General features: G+C 41.4%; 1 protein-coding gene across 3 annotated transcripts in view; it reads right to left on the bottom strand.

The window, feature by feature from the left end:
• The window catches only part of SMAD1 (SMAD family member 1), a 43,493-nt gene that overhangs the window by 11,586 nt on the left and 6,464 nt on the right, over nt 1-25,443 (bottom strand). For all 3 annotated transcript variants that reach the window (XM_057376293.1, XM_057376294.1, XM_057376295.1), the window contains exon 2: nt 10,839-11,462. In XM_057376293.1, coding sequence (XP_057232276.1) covers nt 10,839-11,238 — 400 coding nt within the window. In that variant the 5' untranslated portion in view covers nt 11,239-11,462. The remainder of the gene's footprint in view (nt 1-10,838; nt 11,463-25,443) is intronic.

Raw genomic sequence — 25,443 nt, 5'->3', positions numbered from 1 at the left:
AGGTCTCTTTCAAAGTGGGGATATGAACAGGATACCAGATACACTAAGATAAAAGAATAAACTCTTTTTCCAGTTCCTCAGCTTCTATCTTTGCATGCCTCACAGTAAAGTCCAAGCTAACTGAAGGATTAAAAGCTCTTCTTTTCACAGAGATTTTGGGTGATGGATACAAGAGGAGAGGCAAGGTCTGGGAGWGGGAGGTCCACACACAAAGCAGCGGAAGAGAAATAAAAAAGTTAGTCCTCTTCATGTCTTACCCCTTTGGAACGTCTGTTGTCCAACTCCAAGGCTCAGTAGGGCTGGAAGAACTGCCCCACTCCTCCCCCCAGATAGCCTGCCTTTAAGATAGGGTGCCAAAAATCCAACAAAACCCAGGAAAAACAAGCCAAGGCTACCACCCTTGCTCCTCAAGACTCCCACTGCGGCCCCAAGACCTGAGCACACAGAAGAGGAACAGAGGCATGTGTACACAACAAGCCTATACATACATAACTATCACTCAGATTTAGAAAGGTGTTTTGGAGCTGCTTTATTAAAAGGTTGAAATACAAATTAATTGTAAAAAAAAAAAAAAAAAATCACATTTCATTATTGTTCAAGAGAGTGGTCTTAGAAATTATCAATAAAAAAAAAAAAAAATCAACAAAAACCTAAACATTTCCTTGACATGACAAAAAGGTTCTTCCAGGGCACTGGAGCACCTTTATTCTTCTGTAAAGAATCATCTTTACTTTGCTGTAATAGCAAAGTGTAATAGCACTTTGCTATTACAGAAGCAACACTCAGGTATTTACTTCAGTGTCCTGGGGCCCAAGAGTACCAGGATACCACCTGATATATGGACATGACACCAGGTCTGAGGTCCAGGTTCATGTTTATGAAGGGACAGAAATGAATGCCACACTRAAAACTCACTCTCTATTCCTAAAGTCACAGATTAACTAAAAAGAAAATATGTAGGTCTCCCTTGCTCTTATTTTTTTTGCAGATGCTTAAGGGAGAAATCAAGCCACCATTTTTGCCTGCTRGTGGCATTAATGCATGAGCAGTCTGATYCCAGAAATCTTCATTGAACATACACTGAAAAAAACCCAAACCMTCACTRSTGAAATTAAGGCTGCCCACGTCAGAAACACGTTTTAAGGATTTTATCTGATCTCTCAATTTCTTAGAGCAACTTCACTGARATTCCAACAGATCTCAAGTATTTGMGGTAGATGTCACCTCAAAGTAGATTCRTTTAGGTGTAAAAAACCAACTCYACTTTACAAGGCATAGGCAATGTTCCTAATTACGGTGTTTTCTGAAACAGAACACATCCATCTGTCATTCCATGGAAGTTCCCAATTGCAAAACACCCYAGGAGAGCCTGCATCTCCCTCAGCTGTACAGACTGTTCCTTGCTCCAAGGCAGCCATTCTCACATGTTGTTTGAAAAGGCTCTTAAAAAAACACCATTCAGCAGGACATCACACATCTCATTCACAACATGTCAGAGCCAAACTCTCTGAATGTTAGGGTCTCCTAKAATTAAGCTTGTTCTGTTAAACCCAGCAGTCCTTTTGCAGCTAGGTCAAGTGCTATTTAATTGTCAAAGTCAACTTTTGCTGGGCTAACAAATTACCAGTGMAAAAATTAACAATGAGATCATGTGTTAAAATGTATTTTCCCTTTCCTGTCTTTATGATTCTTCCTTACTTTTCCAAGCATTAAAAACACAGCTTTCCTATCTCTTCCTTTGCTATGGATGAAGGTCAAACCATTAATTTTGTGGAGTTAATTTGTGCAGAAAGTACATCACCTACCTTTCCCACCCCCTACCTCACATTAAACAATGACACACATGACATCAGAGGAAGCCACATGATTTACAGCATTTTAAAATAGCAGGAGAACAGGATATTTTCTGTATGTTTTCTGTAATTAAATTAATGCAGTGCCAGATTTTCCCAAGGTATATATACATGTTTTCTCCTGTTGGGCAGAACCACTGGTGAAGTTCAGAAGGACTTGAGATAAAAACAAGTCTCCTTTTCCCAGGTGTCCTTCATGCAAACCCACACTTCTTGTCCAACCCCGTCAACCTCAAGTGATTAARTGCCAACTTCTTCAAAATACACAAGAAGAGTGGGAAAAAGAATACAACTGGTRTTGATACAGTACAAATAGTCTCAAAAACACCATGGCAGAATTTACTTTGAATGCTGCCCCTAATTCACATCTTCCCTGCATATACACAACCTCCAATGGGGAGGAAAAGCCCTGAAAGGCCACATCAGGTGGGACAGAGCCTTCAGTGCTCCAGCTAGTCCAACTCCAAGTCACCCACTGCCATAACCCGATCTCTCTGCAGCTCCCAGTTTTTTGCAGGGAAGCCACAGAGGAGTTAATYTGAGTGCTGCTCACTCAGGAGTGAAGACATGAGCAGGGACTGGGCCTTTTGGAGCATGGAAGGCTGCTAGGAGTTCAAACCATAAAGGGGGATGCACACCCTTCTTGCTCCTCTCGCTCCTGTGTAAGGCTTCTGGTCAGGTTGCAGACCTCAACCACATGGAATAACAAATTACTGAGGCTCAGTCCAGCAGGGGAGGAGGCTGATCTCTGCTGCAGCTGCCAGCTCCAGGAAGAAGTGTAATTGAAGGGGAAAGAGCACGAGAGAGTTATTCGGTGCTAAGCCAGCACACCTGTTGCTATAAAATAATGAAGCAGYGCACATCTTTGCTGTGCAGATCTCTGCAGGATGTGGCTCTAATCATTTGCAAACACAATTCCTCCCTTCCTCTTCAGCAGAAGGGAACACATACACAATATTTTTTTTTTTAAATTATCATCAGTATCATCAGTGTATAGTTAAAGGAAATATACTATTGAATATACTGTTGTCTTAAAAAGTTACTGCAACAGATTTGCAAACTCAACCTCATTAAAGTTAATGGAGCAGAACCACAAGTCATCCGACAGCTTGATTTCTGTAATTCTTCAAACACGGATTAAAAGTTTTTTATGTGCTACACCGTGGCTAAATTTGCTCCCCAGCTCCTCAGTCAATGCAGACCTAGAGTTGAGAGTTAACTCATGATTACTACCAGCAAGGTTACTAATAAGCAAGAGGAAGAYAAACCCCCTGGAAGCAGGCTGGGTATGTTTATGGAACTGTAGCTGAGATTCCYCGTCTGTCAAGACAGCCTGGGAATTGGGGAGCTTGTTTTTACCATGCAAATAAGACCAAGTACGCCTGCACCAAACAAGAGGAGCTGTATTAAAGAAATCAGAGCTACAGGGCAATTTCACCCACAGGGCTATTTCATCTAGGAGCCAAGAATGCCAAAAATACAGAAGACAGACCAAAGGCAACCTRGCTGTTCAGATAAATGTTCTGACTAACCACACCAAGGAAGAAATGCTTTTATGAAAAAGGAATGGTGGCCTTTGAAGAAACTTACTGATCTCTACTCTTTTAATCTCCAGCATGTCACCCTGTTCTTCTTCAGAAAACTAACAGCTGCGCTATCCTAAAYAAAGATATTCTTGCTTTTCTTTTTTGTTCTATTTTCACGTTCCAAAGATAATGATTTTAGTAAACACAGAAACACTCCAATTTATGAACATAATTTTTTTTTAAGTTTCTCTATGAAAACCCCAAAACGAATCCACTCCAAAGGACCTGCAGTACTTTCAAAGGAGCATATTTTCTATGCAGATGGGTTTTGATTATCTTACACAAGCCCAGATGACAGCTAGCTTCCCTCAAGGGCTCATTTTTTCCACACCCCTTGCATATTATGTGAAAATTTGGGCAGGTATCTCTCTTTCCATGTATGGAAATTGAAAGACCATGTAATGAAATACAAGGGGAAACATATATGCAAGCAGACTTTGATCTACTTTCCTTGCCAAAGTAGATACTACTTCTGCAAAAATTTTATTTATAAAATAAATGAAAAAAGAATAATATAAGCAATTGGTGCTGTACTTTTTGCTCTTAAAAATTATGACTTGGCTGACATATGTCCTGTAGAAGGGTTTGTACCATAACATGGCCCTCTGTGCTAATGAAGACCTGACAAGACTAYCATTAGATAAAGCACTTTGATTTCCAAGCATTATATAGCTGCATTTGCATTTGAATTTATGTAAAGCCACGTATGTTTTGCCAGAAATACAGAACTRCAGGTTGGGAAGGAAGGAAGGAAGGAAATCCTAAAACAAAAGTTCACACTATCTGGAAACAAGAAAATCCTGCAAAAACTAAGTTATATCAAAAAGGAAGAGTTGGGAGAAGAAAAAAAAACCCCAAAATCAACAAAAGAGAGCAGCTGTGTTAAACTAACAAATTTGAACTCTCCTGAAGACTCCAAGCTTCATTTCCTGCCTTTGAGGTCACAGCAGCTGAAGCTGGCTGTGGCATCCTGATGAGCACTCCAGTCCCACGGTGGGAACAGAGCAGGTACCAACACATGCTCAGCTGAACGTGCTTAGTTTGGTTTGCTCTCTGCAGCACGAGAGAGTCACTGAACCATTCTGACTTCAAGGCCTYGCCAAGATCTCACCTATGAACAGTAAAACGCTGTGTAGAGAGAAAACATTTTCTGTCGTTAAGTTTTCTCATGTTGCCTGAGTTCTTCTTAGTCAAAAATATAAAATTAATAAGCATTGTGTCAAAAGCAATCTCTGAGGATTGAACTACTTAAAGCTCTTCTAATAGSCCTTGGTTGTGTTATCAGCTTTGCTTTGCTGGTTTCTCAAAAGCAGAGGTTCCAGAATTCCAGAAGAGCAGAATTCCAGAAGTTCCAAAAGTCTTTTAGACTTTTGCTTCAAACCTCTGTTCTAGAAATTGMAGCTATTCAGCAACCTGTTTTGGGGGACAGAAAGACAAACTCTCCACTCCAGGAGAAGCTGAGAGCTGTCTTGTTTTCTCAACTCTTAATTTTACTTTGCAGTTTTGGGAGACCCCACAGCTTGATTCGTAATTTTTCACAGTTATAAATGAAGACTGTATTAAAAAAAAAAAAGGCAAAACAGTTGTTACTTTACTGATTTTGCTTTTACATCAGACATCTGGTCTAAATGCATTTGACAAGTAATAATATTAGGACATTTCCTGCATTACAATATTCAGCGAACATWAGATTTTATTTGCGGATGCTCTGATAAGCTGACATTCTGATTAAACTGACATTTGTCAAGGTCCATTTCAGAATTTAGTACTAATTGTATGCACATTAGTGTGGGAGCAGATTTGGTGGAGGAGCAGTCCTGATGCAGGAGGAAGTCACAGYGATAGTGTGTATTAACTCAGACATTTACACAGACCAGAGTTCAAATTACCTGTACGAAAACCACAGTYACCATCCTACTGAGTTAGGTTAAAACTTGGAAGCCTGGTCTTTCAAATCAGAAGAAACATCTGCTTCTGGTTAATGTCAAAGAAAGAAAACACACACRAAATAGTACAGAAATGTATCTTTGTTGACAACTTTTATCCCTTATTGCAGTTCCTTTTTCTGACACGTGGCAGGCTAGACAAGGAAAGCCCTGCTGTTAGACCATTCCCTCCTTCAACCTCCTTATTTCAACTCCCCTTCCCCAGATCGGCTCTGGTGGGCAATTTTAGAACTGAATTCTGCAAAGCCAAAATGAAGGAAGTTTYATACTGCTTGCCAAGCAAACTGACAGTTGCTTTTGCTATTTTGAGGAACCATCCTATAATTGTGCCCACCTGTTGTAGCAATGCTATTTTTAAAGTCCCACCCAAGCAGACACACGGCCGTACAGCAAAACTTCTKGGGGGGTGACACTCAGCTCCCTCACTCACAGCCTGCAGAGGTGCAGAAATCCTGCTATGGGAATCAAGGAGGAACAAGGATTTTCTAAGTTGGTTCTACATATTAATTCTGAAGGGATGCAGCAATTTTGCCCTCCCTGGTGCCTTYTCCTCTACCCTCCTCTTCTCTCCCCTTCTCCCAGATGCCTGGCACTGMTGGCATTATCCTCCACCAAGTCTAGCTCTGTGGGAGCCTGCGGTAGGTGTGCTGCCTTACAGAGCCTCACTGAGAGCAATAAGCAGAGGAGATCAAAGACAAATATGAAAATAATCAGGTTAAAGTCATAGGCAGAGAGTCCACACCAAGAACAAAACCAGCATGACACACCTACTGCTCTCCTCAGAGCCTGGGGACCTGGCCTGTTCTTGTGGCAAAAAGCAGCTGTACATACAGGTAAAATGTTCTGGCCAACAACAAGCTTGCTGAAGCAGAAGACACTTTCAATTCATGGTTATAATTGAAAGGACCATCACAATTTCTAGGCAGAATTGAAAATTCAACCATTATGACAGTCTATTTATCTGCGTGACAAAAAAAGTGACCACTGCTGGCCCCCAGTCTGGCTGGAACATTGGCACCATCAGCTTCATAAAGCCTCCCAATGTAAGCAGCCAGCTCTTCAAAGAGAAACTTAACAGAGGAAAACCATCCAGCCTTTTTTATCTACACTTTACTGGTAATTGCAAAAAACTGGGGATAGCCATTTACAGAGACACCGCACCTTCAACCACCTCCACACGTTAAACACGAAAAGAAGTTAAYTTCTCTTTTGCCTCCTTGTAACAAATTATAAAGTCAAAACCTAGCAGGATGATGGGCAAGGACACTGAATAGAGGCAAACACAACTCTGCATCAGAATGGAGGAGAGCTGGTGTTCAACAACACTTTCAGAAAATTAAAAATTCAGTTTCTTCATCTTCCTTCCTTCCCCTTTAGCTAGGCAAAAGAACTGAACCTCCTCCCCCTAAAGGCACATGAGAGGTGTGACTTATTATTTTTAATAGCACTGAAGATTTAAGCACTTCTTCATCTTCCCTGTTCCATATTTCATTCATTTTGTTTTGCTGTTAGAGCAAACAGGATCCAGGCTTTTTTCCCCCCTAAATCCTGCATGGTATCTTTCACCTGGTCCCATTGACATAACTAAGGAGAGAGGCAAGCAGCAGAGGCTGTATCTCCACAGAAACTTAAKGAATAAAAGACAGGAAGGAAGTCTCAGGACAGACTTCACACATTCTCCAGCAAAACCTGGAGGTCATTTGTGGCATTTTCAGAGGAATGAAAAACACCGTGTCTGATTTTTCTTCACAGCCTCTGTGTATGCTGTACACCTAATTATTTCTCAAGTCTTGATCATACTTAAGGATAATCCCAACAAACATCTCTAAACCAAAAAATAAAACTGGASAGAAGAAGTAGATTCAGCCAAGCAAGCACACCAGTTCAGCTAAGTGTGCCAGCTCTTAAGAGGCATCAAATTCAGACCYTGCCCTCCTTAATTAAAAGCTTTGCTTTGCCTTGCCAAGGGAGAAATCTGACAGCCATTAACTACTCTGCTCCAGAAATAATTCTGCACACAACAGAYGAAGGGAACAGCAGCAGTGAACTACTGTAACCCATCTTGGAGATATTTCCTCCTGGCACTCAAGTGCAAGGTTGCATTTCCACTCCCAGCAACAAGAGTCTACTTTCTCCTCTCATGTCCTTCCACCTCCGCACTCCTTCCCAGATGTCCTTCACARGGCCATGTTGGTACAGATGTTCCCGCAGCCAGGATGAAAGCCCCTGTGCTGCCCTGATCAGCCTGAAAGATAACACAGCAGGGGAGGAAAAGAGTGACTGTGATCTGGCTCAGCACAAGGCCACGGGAACAGCTGTGCTGGCACAACACAGCAAGCAGGAGCAGTCCATGCACCTCACCATGGAGCAGAGCTCCATCACTCTATCAGCTCATTGGTTCCAGGCTGAACAAGAGTCCCAGTGACACAGGACAGCCACCCTTCCTCACCTTCACCCTGTGCCCCCATTTGGCTCCACAGTGAGCAAGCTGAGGGCACTGAGCTTGCCAAGTTAACTGTGCCAAAAAGTAGTTTTCTGTGAGTTTAGTTTTCCTGATTGATGCATCACAGAATCAGGCAGGCTTCCATGCCTGTGCAGAGCCTCCAGGTCTGGTTAGGCACAAACCCACATGCCTGCCAGATGCCACATTCCCCTCTGTGTGGAGGGACGCTGGGAGATCCCCTATTTGAGACCGCTGATAGTTTTCTGCCTCCTGTTACTGTATTCAACCTGCTCCTATCTAGCCTGGCTAACAGAAAAATCTCACTTGGATTCAGGTGTAGCTTTGTAGCTGGCAGACACACCAGAGTGCCAGTTCTCACATTTTCCAAGCTTATTTTCACAAGCTACACAGTGAGGATGGAATAAGGTATCAAGGTAGAAAATCCATTCATGCCTCTGGCACTGCGGAAACTGAGATGCATCCACAGCACTGATTTCCCAACAAAGGCCATTACCTGACTTTACATATTTGAGGATTTACCACTAATCCATTCCTCAGACCTTACACAATGCTGAAACAAATCACACAACAATCAGCAGAAGAATGAAAGGAYAGATGCCATCCCATGCATGGATCGTACCCATCAGCTCTCTGAGTAACTGGTTCTGCACGGAACAGTTACAGAGTCAAGCAGAGCAGAACTTTATGATGTACCTTGCACACAAACACACACTCATATACAATCTGAGCTTCCAATTTTGCTTTGTCAAGAGAAAGCACATTTCTAAGCCTTCTGGCTGTGATGACAAACTGGGAAACACAAACCTTGATATCTGCTCAAGTCCATAGAGCGTTGTAAATGGTGATTCATGCATGAATTCCCACTACCCATTAATTTCAAAGTGTAAGCACTTAGGCCACAACAATGGTTTAATGTCCTGACAAAAATGGGAAAAGAAGGTTAGCAGAATTTGGGAGTGACCGTCAGGAAATAAAGACCATGCTTGGAGGACAGCAACAGGGAAGGGACAGGAAAAAAGAAGTCAGAAGTTAAGGAGCACAGCTCTCTAAGCCAAATGAAGTTCAGCTACCACCTGTTTCCAAAAGCCATGCTTTCCCCATCCAGCTCTGTGCAACATCCCTTAAAACAATCTGTGGCTGACCAAATACAAACCCCTCCTACATTACTTACCCAGCCTAAAATGTACATTTTAGTTAGACATCTTTTGCAAGTTTTATTCTATCTTGTGTAACTCATTTAAGTGAACACAGAATAGCCTCAACACTGTGGAGGTTTAGGTTGSATGCTAGGAAGAATTTCTTCAGAGAAAGGGTGACTAGATGTTGGAATGGACTGCCCAGGGAGGTGGAAAAGGAAAGGATACTGGAGCTGTTTAAGGAAAGCTGTTAGATGAGGTGCTTAGAACCATGGTCTGGTTGACATGATGTCTGGTCAAAGGTTGGACCCAATTAYCTCAGAGGTCKTTTCCAACCTAAGTGAACCTCTGTGAAGTGACAGGATATTTGCAAATACCTGGTTTCAAATATGGCATAAATGGTCCATATGAGAAGGTTCTGAAACTCAGTAATTGCTTTTAAAGAAAGAAAAATTAGCTAGAACATGTAATTTGGCATTACAGTAAGAGCCCTACTGTTGCTCGGTCTGACCGAAAAAGAGGCGTTTCAGAAATCATAATTTTCAGTACTTTGGAACACTGAATAAAAGCAACTAACCCAGACACATGCAGACAGCTAGAAATACAAGGACATGACTGTTTTATGATCCCCCTTGTACTTAAAATGAAATTATGARGAACTTTTTTAATTTTGGATTTTTAAAGAACTGTTTTTCTAGTGTTGAGTTCCTTTGTTCAAGCTGCTGCTGCATAAATGCATACATTATGGGTATTGCATCTGCCATTCACATGATTTCCAAGTTAATACCAACACACCAAATGGAAATATTTAAAATCAAGATATGCAGTGTGCATTGCAGATCCAAGACAAATGCAATTTCCATCCACAGCAAAACAATCTTGCAACAACTTCATTTCCATCATGGTTCTGTGTATCCTTGCCACTCTACATACAGCTGCAGAGTTTATGAAATGGCTAACATGATGGATTTCCCACGTTTAAACCAGGGAAGTCCACCCATGCCTGCAGTGTGTTTCTGCAGCTGTCCCTGTACAGCCTCACAAACAGCTGGAGACTAGTGGTGACACATCCAAGCACAGTTCCTCTCAGACCCTGGAAGTATTCCCTGATAATAAAATTGCATGAGTTAAATTAAGCATGGAGTTATCAAAGAGAGGTTTGGCCTTTGAAGAGGAGACAAAGAGAATGGGTGGCACCTTAAAAAAGAAGGCAGTGAGTAACAGGTAAGCAAACTGTGTTCGCAGAACAGCTGACACTAACATTTCCCATATAATCAAATGGTGCTACCACAGTTTAAATTGAGGGATTATATTCCGCTGTCTAAACTCGAAGTCTTTTCAAAAGGCAACAATTGTAAGAGGTCCTAAAGACAGCATTATTTTCTGTGGGATGAAGAAACTAAAGTGATAAAGTGAAATAACAATTTGGAAATACTACTAGTAGTATTACTACTACTGTGTGTCAGAATGKTTTTCATGCACAGATAATGCAAATAATCCTTTACGTTAGCCTGCAATGTTTCATACAAATTCACTCATCAGCACAGTTGAGTAAACACCAAATTACCTGAGGGATAGTGAGTACCAACCTTCCCAGATGATGCCAGGCCCAGCACCTGAGGCACATACTAAGACTACYTCTGTGTAGTGATAAAACATTTACACAAGTGAAGCATTTGCCACGTGAAAGGGAGAACTGCTAATTAATACCTACATCCAGATAAACTGCAAGGAAGAATCTGACATGTGCAAACAGCCACTTTTGCTTATTTAAGCCGATGAGTCACATGATTAATTGCCACACTTTGCATTGTTCAGATAAGGTCTAAAGGTACAAACACGGAAGAACCTACCAGGACTTTCCACCCGCTTGTAGTGGTAGGGATTGATGCAAACCTCCTTCTGTTTTGAACCAAAGGGGAACTCACAGCATTCCAGAGGTTTCAGTTCGTGATGGCTCTGCAGGTCTGGCCAGCGCCACACTCTGCAGTAAATGACGTGTGGGAGCCCTTTCCGGTGCGACACCTGGAGCCGGCCGTCCAAGGAACGAGGAATTGTGACACAGTTGCTGGGCTGACCAGGACAGCTTAGTGCTTTTTCCAGCTCCTCCATAGCACCTTTTTTCTTCTTCAGTTTTTTCACTAATGCATCAACAGCTTTCTCTGCCCATTTCTCYTCTTCATCCCCTTGCTTCCACCCCAACAGCCTCTTCACTGCCGGGCTGGTGAAGGAGAATAAACTTGTCACATTCATGGTGACCCCACTGTGGTAATACCACAAAACCAAACAGGAACGACTGCCCTGTTCTTCCACCACCACCAGGGTACAGCAGATTGTGCCAGCACTCAAAAGCAGCCTGTATCAAACAATTCTGGTCCTTTCTCCTTTTCAATCCTCCAGTCCCAGGAAGGCAGAGATGACATCCCCCCTTGATGGTCACAACCTTCTCATTATTCTAAATCCTTCTGGTTGACAACCTAAAGGAGAGTATCAGAGAGAGAAAAAAAAAAGGGTTTTGTCTTTTAAGTTAATATACAGCAGTTAAAAATATCCCTCACTTCAAMCCAGAAGAGTGGTATGATCAAAAACAAACAACAACAAAACAACAACAAAGGGCTAACAACCTCCAGGACTGGACTCAGAGCAAATCTGACAAAAACTTAAGCAGCTGCTGCTGAAGGCAGTACACCCCCATATTAGAAATGTAGTTCCCATTAAATCTAGCCTAAAACAGTCCCTCAACTCAAATTTTTTCAGTATTAAGTGTGAGGGCTGCTACACTCTGCCCATCAGCTGCTGCAGCCTGAATGAGCAAAATATCCCAAAGAAACAGTGCARGATGATTAGTGGGGTTTTTATCAATTAGCTTAGAGAGCAGCTGGAAGCAATATTCCTCAACAGCAATGTGCTGCTCTCTCCAAACAGCCAGGCATGAACCTCAAAAATCTCTGCACCAGGCTTGAGCATAACTCAATCTGAATTTAAAAAAATAAAAACTGTTCAGTTTCACCTCTGCCTCACTTTGAGGAACAAAGCAAAAAAAAAAGAAAAAATGAAACTAGGAAGATGTGAGCCCTCACTCACTCACTCACTCACTCACTCACTCACTCACTCACTCACTCACTCACTCACTCACTCACATGAGAAAGAAAACTGCATCTCTCCCCCCCCACCCAAAAGCCCTCAGAGCTCCTAAGCAGCCTGTGAGGGAACGCTATCATGAACTTCACCGATTACACACTGAYCCTTTCTGCTGCAACGTCTGCCTGATATACTCAAGGACACATGAAGGAGTGGGAAGGATGAGGAAGTCCAGATAAGAGGACTTTAGACACCACAGTGGTCCTCAAGCTGGGASAGAAGGAATGGGACTGAAGCGATGGGTCAAGAGGGGACGGAATGCCACATTTGCAGGAGTTCCAGCTGGGAGCAGCAGGTTTTGTACTTGTTCAGGCTGGGAGCAAGCGAAAGGCTCTGGCAWGGGAAACAGAAGAGACCTGGGACTGGCAGGGAGGGGAAAATGAGACAAAGAGCAGCACACCACTGATTTTCAAATAGACAGACAAGACAGGAAACATATCCTGGACTGGATACCAACAGGGTGCAGAGGAARGGGGAAGGGGAAAAGGATATGAATGTTTTTGCTGCCATCAGAACAACACAAAAAACACTCAACCAACCAGCAATCTATACACACAGAGAATAGAAGGTGTCAGCATGCCCACATCAGACAGGATTTCACAGCTATACTAACAAAAGACTGCAGACCTTAAAATTGCAAATGCTATGGCACACTTACTCTCTTGACTGCCATACGCCACAACASTTTCAYAGTACACCACTATAGTTGAAGAAGCTTAAGTTAAAAACCATCCACTTTATTCAAATTAACTTGTCACTGAAATAGTTATCTAATTGCAGAGTTTCAGTTTTATTAGGCTSAATGCATAAACTACATTTATGTGAATATGATTATGGACTAAGACACAGGCAACATCTACCCTCCTGTGTACAGGTGGTACATCCCATTTATTTTATGCTAAGAACTGTATTTGAAATAATAATGCAAGGGAAAATTTTAATGAACCTGAGGCAAATTTAAGAGTTTGTTTTGTTACTTGGGCATGTGCTACACTGTTAAATGAACTGAAACTCCATTACTGTCACTGACTGTACTCCAGGTATACTTTATCCTTATATGCACTGTAAAGTGCTCTATTAAAATGCTGTGCTAATTTAAGMACTGAATCACCAGAACCCCAGTGCATGTGCCTTAAACGTTTACAACTGAGTTACTCTCAACTCATTTATAGTCTGTCTCAAACAATATTCTAAGTGTCTTTTTTCYGCACTTTTCAAACAAAAGAGACAAGTTCCACACACAAAAGTTACAAATTCCAGTAGTAAGGCTTTCTATTTCACATGCATTCAAATTAAACAAGAAAGATTTAAAAGGCTTCAGTTGAAGCTCTCATAAAGGAGAAAGTACAAAGTCTARATTTCAACCCGAGCTTCATTCAACATTGATAATGTTTGCATAYGTGGCTCTGCCTAGGCCTGACCCATTTTTCACCAAGCTACTTGCTGTGAAAAAGGGAACAGTCCTGTCTATTAGGATGGTATGTTTATATCAGTGCCTGAAAATACAACCCTAACATGAGCCAGTACATGAGCTCTGCACAGACTAAGATGACATTCAGATGCAGCTTTAAGTAGTCAGACTAAAAGAACAGATTCTCTGAAGTCTTCTGAAGTTTTTTGATCAAGTCTTGCAGCACACACATATTCCAGTCTCACAATCATGCACTCCAAAACAAATTTCACCCTCACCATCAAAGGTGTGGTGGATCTCTTTGGCAACAGCCATTGTGAACAGGAGGAACATCATCAGGCACAGCRCTTCAAGGTGTGCTTGGAAGTTAACACAGCTCAGCAGGACCCAGCTGGCCACCAGCCTCCAGTCAGGGATTCCTGCTGCAGTCCTGCCTCCAAGCACACTCAGCAAGATAAGGAAAGGGAGAGAAAACTCACAGGCTGCTGTACACTAGTTACTCTAAGCTCCAAAACCATTAGGCTAAAAAAATTTAAACAAASAAACAAACAAAAATAGRRAAACACAGTAACAACAACAAAATCACACAAATAAAACCCAAACCACAGTGTATGTGGAGATTTTAATTTCCAAGAAGCAGACAGCTTGTCCACAGAGCTGAGCCCTTGCCAGTACATTCCATTTCCCTTTCTGCCACTCTTGGTTTCTGCACTGCATCATTTCCTGTATTACTTCTGCACAAAGTGGCCTTATCAGCTGGAAGTGCAAAATAAAGATTAAACCACGAGTCAACAGATGACACAGCCTTTCTTCCCCAAATACACGTGCCCTTCTGGGAAAGAGGGAGTTAGTATTTCCAATAGTTGAGTGACCACTAGCCCTTTCAGGGTCTGTTTACTCACGAGGTAGGGATGAAACAAAAACCTGGGCCAAACAACAGGACACTCTCCAAAAGGCAATCTGGTATCAGTTGAAAGRAAATTGAGTTGTTACCCACTTATCAGGCACTTTTTACATATCCAAACGATGCACTCTTTATTATGTGTTCTGTTCAMTGATGGATGACTTGGAATCAACAAACTTCTTTCAAATCCCAGTGTTGCCTTATTTGTCTTTCTTCACTGCTGTTGCCCGTTTTGTAATCTTTGGACTAACACACAAACATGTATGCAGCCTACAAAAAAATGTGAGCCTTGTATTTTTATATATCTGTTCAGCCATTCTTGTACGTAAACAAACATATTTAGGCAAAATGCCTAAGAATGAAGTTCCATTTTTCTAGCCCTCAACAAAGAGACAGTTACCCCGTCAGCAACATGAAGCAGACAGTAAAATATTCAATGAGACTGTTTACAAATTCCCACAGGAGATCCCATAGGAAACTATCCCACTTTGCATAAGTGACTGTTTTTGATGGGTGGAGAAAGCGTTAGGACAATTAGATGATCCTCTCCCAGAGGGGTGGAGGGGGAGCAAAACAACTTCTATCCCAAGTTTCAGGCAAACAAGAAGTGGCTCTAACTCTTCTACTAATTTCATTATTTGTATTATAGGCTCAGTCATGAAGGCAAAAAGGATCCTATGAAGTATTTTTAATATATGCTTAGCACAGTTAGACATAAAAATGGGCAGGAACCACAGTGAGTTAATAGAGAAAACTGTCTAGTCTATGACTACATTTTAAAAACCCAATTTATCTTAGTCAACATACCTCTTAGTAACACTGTAAAGAAATAACAAGGAGATTTTAATTTGCTTCTTTAAAGACAGTAATTTGCCCGCTCTAAGAGAAAATACTTTCAGCAACTCATGTATTCAGTACAGTATTTAAACACTCTTTTTAAAAWAATCAAAACCAAACAAATTTTGGCATAGAAGCCAGGGAGCGATCACTTTATTCCTGCAGGAACTATTTCCATGTACAATTTCCATGTATTACTAAAAAGCATGAAGTCTAAGCAGCTGCAGTGATAGAATGTGTAATAACATTGTGCACTAACTTCATCCAGCTCYCTATTCTTAGAGCTAGCAGCAAAAAGTTCAGATTTCTTTCTTCAAGTAATGTAATGTGTAAAACAGAAAGCCCAGAGTCTTCTGCTGAACTACCCTGTTTTTAGTCAACAAATTCTTTCTTTGCACCTCCTTATGGCAGAAGATCAGMTCTTGCTCAGCTTGGAAAAATGCACTGAAACCTGGTAGAAACCTCAGTGACATTACAATACACACGCAAAAACAAAAGCAAGTGGTTTATCAGAGCGCTGTAGAACTCATTAGAGAACCTGTACAAAACCTGATTCGGCTTCCCTTGCAGTTTGGAAAACAACAACCAGAAAAAGAAGAAAAATTAACTCTTTTATGTTCTCTATGCATGGTAGAAAGAATTCAAGAAAACACTGAAATATACAGTCCTGTGTTCTGATATACAACATATTGTTCGAAGAAAGAGAAAAACATCAGTGTTGAAAATACCTCATCATATCTAACAGAGTAGGCAGTTTTTTTCCTGACACTGCATTAGACTCCCTTCCTTACTCAGACCCATCAAGGGGGTAGATGGCTATATCCAGCTTGTTCTGTGAAATAACATCTGTTACAGCCCAAAATACCCAGTCTGTCAAAAGTCCTCTTGGGCCATCTCTCACACTATTTGGCTGAGGGATTGCCCTTCTGAGAAAACCTCCCATGTATAATGTACAGCCCAAAGGGAAAATCCTGTCAGATACCTACTAGCACGCTTAAGTTCTGCAGGTGGTGGGAGAGCAAAATGAAACCGCAGAGGCACTGTAAGATTTACCAATGAAGAGGAGGAGGGCAACAGTGACCCAAAACCCAAAAAACCSACTGCCCTGTTGGTCCAGAGTATGAAGGGATAATGTTACACTATCAGTATCTGCCAGTTCCTTCCCAGTGCTCACCACAGTTCAAACCAGGAGCACAGTGTTCGGCCASTTTCTACAATGAACCGCAGCTTTTCTTCCACCCGCCTCCCCACTCGGYTTCTGGCAGACAAGACACTGTTCCCTTCCCTTGAAATCTCAACTATCACAACTGCAAGAGTAAAACAATAGTAAATTCTTACAGGTTTTCTGGATTTGAAATTACCAGATTTGAAAGACTTATGCTAACTTCACTATTGCTTCTACAGAAAAAATACCCGCTTCCCACACACATAAGAAACCGTATCTCATGTYGCAATACAACTAAAATGGCATAAAAATCTTTCTAAGTAAATATGTCATTGTGAGGAAAGAACACAGAAAAGGTTCTTTCCCAATTTTAACAGAGATGCATTAACAATTAAATTTACCCTTGTCCTTGTTAGGAACTTTTCTTCCCAATACCTTTGCAACTGCTTTGACCTACTGAAAACCATACTCCTRAAAACAAATATAAACACCGCATCCTTCATGAGTTTTATCTCCACCTTCATTAAAGCACAGCTCCATCRCGCTTACAAGAAACACTAACACTAYACAGCCTCWTAAGTGATCACCCTCAAACTCTGCCTTTTTTCACCAGAGATGAGAAACACACTACTGAATTTTACTCACTCCTGCATTCAAATGCACGTGAAATTCCACAAAGTTACAAACCACCAGCTCTTCTTCTACCACCTGCTGGTCTCCTCACCATGCTTATTTTATATATATTTTATATTGCCAAGACTACAGGAAAAAACTAAAACCAAGTTTGCCAAGATACGCGGTCAGGAAGCTGTATAAGCCTRGTGCACAGCAGGGCTAGTAAGAGTAGGATAGATCAAAACATCCACACAGGTGCACACAAATCCCTTCTGGTGTCGGCGAGCAGTCGGACTGAATTGGATGTGCTTTCAAGGATTATCTCTAAAACCACAGCCTAGTACTTTAACCAGGAAGGAACTGTAACTTGATGATTCAGTCAAAACTCTGGCACAGATGGGATTGCAAAATATGAATTTCACTAAAATAACSTATAAGATGAATCCAAGGCTGTGAATCACAACACCTAACAGAAGMGTGCTCATAAGGTGGTTCTTTTCTGAAATACTATGAAGGAAAAGACTCTTCATTTTTCATCCTCTCCAAGCTAAAGGCCTCCTAAAGAAATCCTTCACATTTCAAAAGAAAAACATATCCAAAGAAACAGAGGTCAAGAGACAAAATTAATTGCCAGCCATCACAATGGGTATTTCATTGTGCATCTTTGGAGCAGGTTTATCCACATCACTTGTGCTGTGGAGTATTTAAACTCCACACATTGTCCCATCAGGAACTAAGAGCACTCAGTAGTACAGGAGCAGCCTGTATCTCAGTCAGCATAGCTAGATGACACAGACCAAGTCCTGAAAAATGCAGGAGAACCTCTAAGACCARTCTGGAGCACTGGCTATGGCTTTGTGAACACCCACAAAGATACCATGACTAGCCTAGCTATTAAAGTACGTTAGAAGTCCTTTTCTAAAAGGACAAAAAGCTGAGGAAAACAGATTTTTTCCCCCCTTTCATCATAAAACTCCTGTATAACTCCCTTTTTCCACAAAGACCATTCCCTTTCCTGACTTTTTGAACTGTCTTTAGAAAACAGGTGTTGTTTACAACAATAACAAACACACATCTCTGTGGGTGTGTWAATACACACAAAGGCAGGATAACTGAAACCTCTTCCTATATTTAGATCTGTCTGGTCAGCTCTAATTGCATAATTTAATCAAAACCCTYTCCAACGGAAACACATCCATATTCATCACAGGCATCAAAGGAAACATCTTTACAAACTATATCCTTTTACAAACCAACACATGGTCCCACATCACTTGTCCAATTGTTGAATTCCTCCTCTGGGAAGGGCACGGAATTTTATTTCTTTTTATCAGCTGAAAAAAGCATTTCCCTCCAATTCATCAGCACAGGGCGGGAGGAACTTCCTTCACAGGTGAGATGGGGAAAATTTACTGACATGTCACTTTCAGAGATTTTTTTAAGCAGTTAAAACACACATATGCAGCATAAAGGAAAACCTTTAAAACAGAAAAGAAAAAAAAAAGCCCATCACCACTCAGGCATCAAAATTTTTGAGTGAAGCTCATAAAATGCAAGATGTGTTTTGTCTTCAGGGAACAGCAAAGTCTAGCACAGACTGCATGAATTTAAAAAAGGGTTTGTCAGCCTCAGCCAGAGTGGTGCTACAATGGGGTATTTTTTAAGGAGGGGAACCCCATCAAATGCACTCCAGTTATGCTCAGCTGAGGCAARTCACTTCTACAAATGATTCATTTCACCAAAAGCATGCACCAGTACAGTTACATCAGCTGCATTAAACCACTTCTAAAGACTGTGACCCAGACCTCATTTATCAGAGATTAAGTAAAGATGTTAAATTATAGTTCAAGATCCCCAGCTTTAAAGCAGAATCCTTCACCAAAGCAAGAGATGACAAAAACCAAAAAGAAAAATTACTTATTCACTAATAAAAGAGTTAGTGTCAAGCCTCAGCAAAGCCAARCCAACTTCTGAAAATTAAACCAAAAAAAGTAATGCTGTTAAATTACAAAAATATTTCCACAAATTAGTCCCCACCCACCATTTATACACCTGAAATAAGAATAGTCAGTTTGCCAACACTGAAGACATTTCAGGGCATTTCACGAGATGCATACTTCAGTTTTTTTTTAAAGGACTCCTCCAGCTTTTGTTGTTTTAAAAGGTAACTCCAACTTTCCTGCTTTTRCCTTGTCTGCAAAAACTAAGGAGCTATTTTTCAGTCTTTAAACAACCTTTAAAACACTGTRTCTTCTTCACATCTTTAAAATATCCATGTTAAATTGTGTAMAGTGTCCTGCAATTCACAACTACCATTCTGGACAGAGAAAGTGTTTGAAGATGACAGTKTTCCAAGCCAAGTTTATACAGCTCAGACACAAACACCAATATTTGCCAGACTTCCACTGTCCAATGAAACATTATTTAAATACAGCATGCCATGAGAGGCCTTCTGAAAACCGGGACTGGACTTCAGATGACATGAAGCCCAGTATGCTCCAGGTCCTCAGGACAGTGAGCAGCAGSTGCACAATGCAATCAAAGCAGATATTCCCTAGCAGTAACTTGGTATTTATCAAGCCATCCTAAGTCAGAGACCCTTTACAAATGGAAGATCACAGTCTTTACAGATGCCCCTTCACCTTCCACACAAGACAATTAAACTCTTTACACATTATGATTTATAAGCACGTACAAATTGTTAGGGAGCCTTCTGAGATGAGGTCAAGGATACTTTGGGTTAAAGTTTTAAAATACACCCACAGACACATATGTATGGCTGATCTAGGCCCTTACCAGCACGTGAGGTACAACTCTGAGCCTACAGTAAGAACAGACCCAGGAGTCACAGACCTTTCCACTTCCAAAGGRGAAAACAAGGGGGCACACACACACGAGACAGAGAGATCCACAAATCTGTGGGATGAGGCAAAAGCAGCTGTCACAGCCCTCTGCCAGAACATCTGCAGAATCTCACGTCAAACTGTTTTCTCATATTCCTGAGATCAAGGCTTTGGAGTGCTCTGTACAAAGGCTTCAACCCACAGATAGGAACTGATAGCTAGTACAGCAGTTGGGAACAGCATAGYTTGAAAGGAAGTGGGAGATATCCTCCTACATTGCTTACTGGGAATACGGAAGTTTTACAACAGGAGAAAAGGGCTGTAATCTATCTGTCTGGTCCCTTGGTTATCTGTAAGCTTTTCATGATTTTTGGAAGAGGAACCAAGCCACATAAAAAATTATGCAGTACCCTTTCCTTATCTGCAAGGTTTCCTTATTAACTGAGAGTCTGCATGACTCTGCATATGGCAATAAGGCAACCTATTACTCACCCCACCATCAATTTCCGAGACCAGTTTGAAGCGTATTTCAAAATTCTGGTTTTACGAAGTTGCAAATCTCTTCCAGCCAAGACACCAAAACACAGCATTTTCCTAACACCCCATTCTTTGCAAGGTCAGCAGCAGGCTAGCTAAAGCAGCCAAAATGATTCCAAATTTTCCAYTGCTGCCTGCTACTGAACAGTCACAGCTGGCATGGTCCTGAGGATGGACAGAAGAACTCCAAGTTCCAAAGGCACAAAGTGAGATTGTACAGGTGAACTTCCAGCATTTGTAGCTTTCCAAGACACTTATTTCTAGGCTAAAAGTTAGTGCACAGAAAGAACACATGAAGATTTCAGACTTCTTTCAGTCTTCAACGTGTTAACATGAGATGCCCTCARTTCTGGAGCTGAAACCAGTACTTCCCAGCTCCTGAGATAAGAAGCCTTAAGGCTCAAACAACCCTGACTGCTGGCTGGCCTGGAAGATTGAGAGTCCTCACACCCCAAGTCAGTGAAAGCAAGAAGCTAGGCAAAGGTGTGATGGAAAAAAACAGGAATATGAGACTTAAACCAAAGCAGCCTGCCACCAGCACTCCCAGCTCCCAGTTTGCAAACCACAGGAGATGTGTCGACTCTGACAATGAGCAAGAGTCATTCCTGATAAACTGACGGGGAGAAGGGCAAAGGGAAGAGTTATCCAGTCAACTACAGTAAGTAGCCCCAGAGCATTTATGCCAGCTATGGTGATGCCTTCTGCAAAGAAGCCTCTAGCCAAGCCAGAGATAAAAATGAAAAAGATGGTACAGACAGATTTCCACGCTGTAGAGTTACCCAGCATGCCTAGAAAGGAATTCAGTGAGAATGCTGCTTCAGCACTGCCACTAGAGAAATACCTACAGCTTGTATTTTAAATCTGTATGCAGTCTAATTCTTTAAAGTTAAGAAATATATTACAAAGCTGCAAGTAACAAGAAAGTGTAAGGGTTTTTAAACACATTTACCATATAGCACCAAAACAAATGCTTTTTAAATCTCTTCTGAGGAAAGTGGATTTAAAGCCAAAAATGTGAAAGTGATTTATGCAGAACCCAGGAAGGCTACAAACAGTGCACTGGCACACAGCATGGATCAGCTTCAGGTGTCCTAACTGTCTTCACCAGCAGTGATTTCTGGTAACAAGAGTCCGCTTTCACAGAAGAATTTTTAGTGGATTTAATATTTACGTTTTTTCTGATTTCTTGATAATGCTGCTAACTGTATCCAGTCTGCCAATTGTTTCAAGTTATTTCATCGTCTAAAGAGGAAAATAAAGTTTCTTCTATCAAGAAGTTAAACTTGGTGGACATTCCTGTTGAGGCAAAACACTTGTTTTGTCTCACACAGGACATGCACAGGACATGTTCTGCTCATATGGTTGCATTAAACTAGAAAAACATCTCTAAGACAGCCTGTAGTTTATACCAGCAAAACAACACTTGACCARAAAAGCTTGTTTAAGTGTTGCTCTCCATCCATCCTCCCTCACCCCCCATAAAAGATACTGCACCATTAATCACTGTCGTTTTGCTGCCAATAGAGCTACACTGGGGCTTTGTGGCTGACGTAACTGTTGGCAGCTGAGTCTCTCTCTGCTAATCACCAGCATAAGTATCTGGGGAAAAAACCCTGTAAATTAGACCTTTCCTTGGCAAGCATATTAAGGAAGTCTTCATCTGGGAGTGCTACAGCACTCCCCTGTAACYGGCTACCTCCAGCAGCTGCCTCAGGCCAGCAAGGTCACAGGGCCACAAGCCAAGGAGCAGCCCCAAGGGCTCATTCCCACCCAAAGAGAAAAGGTTTCCCTTTACTCCCTTCTGACAGCCTTGGTACTGCTGTCTACCCCTCTACCTGTCAGTCAGCTCACCTTCCTAACCTGGCAAAACAAACATAAACCAAAAAACACGTTCTGCGGGATCAGCTCAGAGCAGGATGAGTGCYGAAGCCACCCAGCCAGCCTACGCAAAGAAATCCATGGCTGGGGCTGAGAAAAACACAACCCTTAAGAGTTCTCTCCATCTCAGGGACTGCCAGCCCCGAATTTTAAATGATATCCAGGTCAAAGATTAGCTCACACTCAGACACGAGTACTTCAGCTGATTTGCAAAACCTGCTCTCATCCCCAGAGCGAGGAGCCCTGCCCTGGCTGGTTCTGAATRATCAAACACTCCAGCAAGCAACACAACCCCCCTCTATTGCTAATACCTTCTGCTCTACTAACTAGACAGCAAACTTGGGGGAAAAAAAGAGTGATTTCATATCCATCTATCAAAAAATACTACACACTGCAGAGTTTTAAGCCGAGAGCATTTATAAAGTATTTTCCACATGAAATATAATACAACACATTACAGAAGCAATAATTACGTTATCTTAAGTTTTTAAGCTAATAAAGACAAAGACTTTTCCTCTGGCTACTACATCCAAGAGAAAGCACTTAACACTGACACTAGCTAGCATGGATAATAAAGAGACTGTGATTAAATATGCCGAACTGTAAAGCCAGCAGCGGGCAAAAATGCAAAMCAGGAAACTGTAATAGTCAAGATGGCAACCTATATGTAAGCCAGGTTTTCTGAGACATGAAGCAAGGCCAGAATTCACGTTTTCCAAATTAGTACAATTCATCACTGCATTCACCAGGTAATTAGCAGAACTAAGATGAAGACATAACCGAAGTATGTTTTATCTATCTATCTATCTATCTATCTATCTATCTATCTATCTATCTATCTATCTATCTATCTATCTATCTATCTATCTATCTATCTATCTATTTCTCTATCCATCCATCTCTAGTGATAAAAAGGCAGAACCGTCTGACAAGAGCAAAGACCAAGAGACTGCATGAAGGGAGATTACATACTCCTCCTGAATGTTGGAGATTCGTGGTAAGACCTCAGTAAAGCCACTCAAGGTGGGTCTCTGTCCCTCCCATCTCCCTCCTCCCCCTCAGTATAGGGAAGTGCATGCTTTAGATGTATTTGGGATTCCTGAAATACAACTACACACTTGAAATTAAACCAATCTAATGGCATTAAGCATGTAACAATTCTTGAAGCCATCATGTACAAGTTGTCAGGTCTTTGAGGTTCAAATAAATTTCAAATCTACTTTATTCACTGCTGGGACAGAACAACAGAGCAGTTGTCATGTAACTGGAAAAACAGAAGTCACCTGGGCATGGTCATGGGCAACCTATGTGGCCATGATTGAGCAGGGGGCTGGACCAGATGACCTCCAGAGGTCCCTTTCAACCTCAACCATACTGTGATTCTGTGAAATTCTCTAAACAACGACCTGCCAATTAATTTGGTCACACATCAGAAGAGAAACTGGTTCAAGAAAACTGGAGAGAACTCTGCTTGCCTTGGCACAACTRCAAAATCACATCCAGTGCTACTACAGGGGTAGGTTCTGAGCGCTATTTGCTGTACATAGGCAGAGGCAYACGAAAGCTGCTTTTCTCCTGATTTTGACCATTTCAGACCATCCAGAAGCTGTCTGAGTTGCCTCACGCTTCCTTCCTTCATACTTGCACCCTTGAAGATTGGCTTTATTTATGGMTCTGTTCCATTAAAACACAAGCCCTCATCACTGTCACCTTGCTTCACATACAGCCCTGGTAGGAAGTCACTTTCCCACCTTCTTTTCCMCTCCTTATGAGCTACTGAAGATTCTGATCTACAGAGATTCCCACCCCATGCTCATCACTATAGCACCAGATACCTTCAATAACCATGACTAAGCCTTGTCATGTTCACGTTCTGTTTGTCTTCCAGCCTATCTGCAAAGGCAGGATGGATTATTTTATCACACATGGAGCAAGGTCAACAGAAAAAGTAAAATCAGACAATTTGTACTAACCTCAATAAAGCACGTCTTATGTTAAAATAAATCCAAACTTACCCTCCCCGAAGTGTATTTCAGCCAAGAAACCGTGAYAGTGGTAAAAACATGTCAGATTTCACATCAGAGGATTTAGATATCRAGAGAAAGTACCCTTCATCAAATAGGATTGTGTTTTATTGATTGAGGCAGTTTTAGTACTTTTCAGGACCKGTGAGCAGAATCTACACTCCTAAGCAGGTGCTAGAGGCCTAACTTGAAAGTAAATGTCTTACTTCATGTTAGACAGCTCAGAAACCCTTGGCAAAAAGACAGCGGGCCAACAGTGAGCAAGGTTCTTCTGCCAACTATTTTATCCTACCAAAACACTAGTAGAGTTGCTTTACAACATCTTGGGAGGGCTAGAAAGAAAAGGACAAGGAGTTAAAAACCAACAAAGAACAACAAACTCAATCTGCACATTTTTTGCTATTCTCAGCTGGATGTTACAGCGACCCCCCACAGAATTAAACTGCCAACTGAATGAGCAGAAGAGGAGAGTTCTACCCCACCTTCCACCCTCTCTCTTACACACAATACCACATTTATCTTGACAAAATTTTGGGGACCCCTCTCTCCCCTGCCACAGAAAATAAGTCCAGTTACAAGCTACTTGTTTGGCTCTCAACAGCTCATTTGAATTAAACTCCTTACTAGTAAGATGCATGTGAGACAACAGGAGCGTTTGATTAATTCCTCCCACATCAATATTTAAATGAAACCTAAAAGATACAAAGGTGAAATACATTGACAGAATGAAGTCAAATACACAGCTCATTAACAACATCTGACCAAAGAGCAGATGTTTCCTCCTCCTATCACCCTTTAGAACACATTTAAGTGGAAGGCACAATTTGTTGCAACATGATTCTCCAGCTATGTACTTCATCTTTAACCAAAACTGATTTTAGGCTTTTAAGCATTGAAACGACGTTAAGGTATTTATATATAAATAAGACCTTGATAAATTTACASGTTCTTCTCAACTATATATAGGTGTAGCCTATTTTTATCAGATCCAAATAATTTARCTTTCAATAGCAGTGACTATTATTTAGGTATTCATATGTGCACATGCACACACAGCATACCTAGCAACTCCAAATGATCCTACATACACACCATTGTAAGAA

This window comes from Malurus melanocephalus, unplaced genomic scaffold (genome assembly GCF_030028575.1).
Source record: "Malurus melanocephalus ecotype Western Australia unplaced genomic scaffold, MMel_1.1 scaffold_277, whole genome shotgun sequence".
NCBI lineage: Eukaryota > Metazoa > Chordata > Aves > Passeriformes > Maluridae > Malurus > Malurus melanocephalus.
This window is presented reverse-complemented; position numbering and strand designations above follow the sequence as displayed.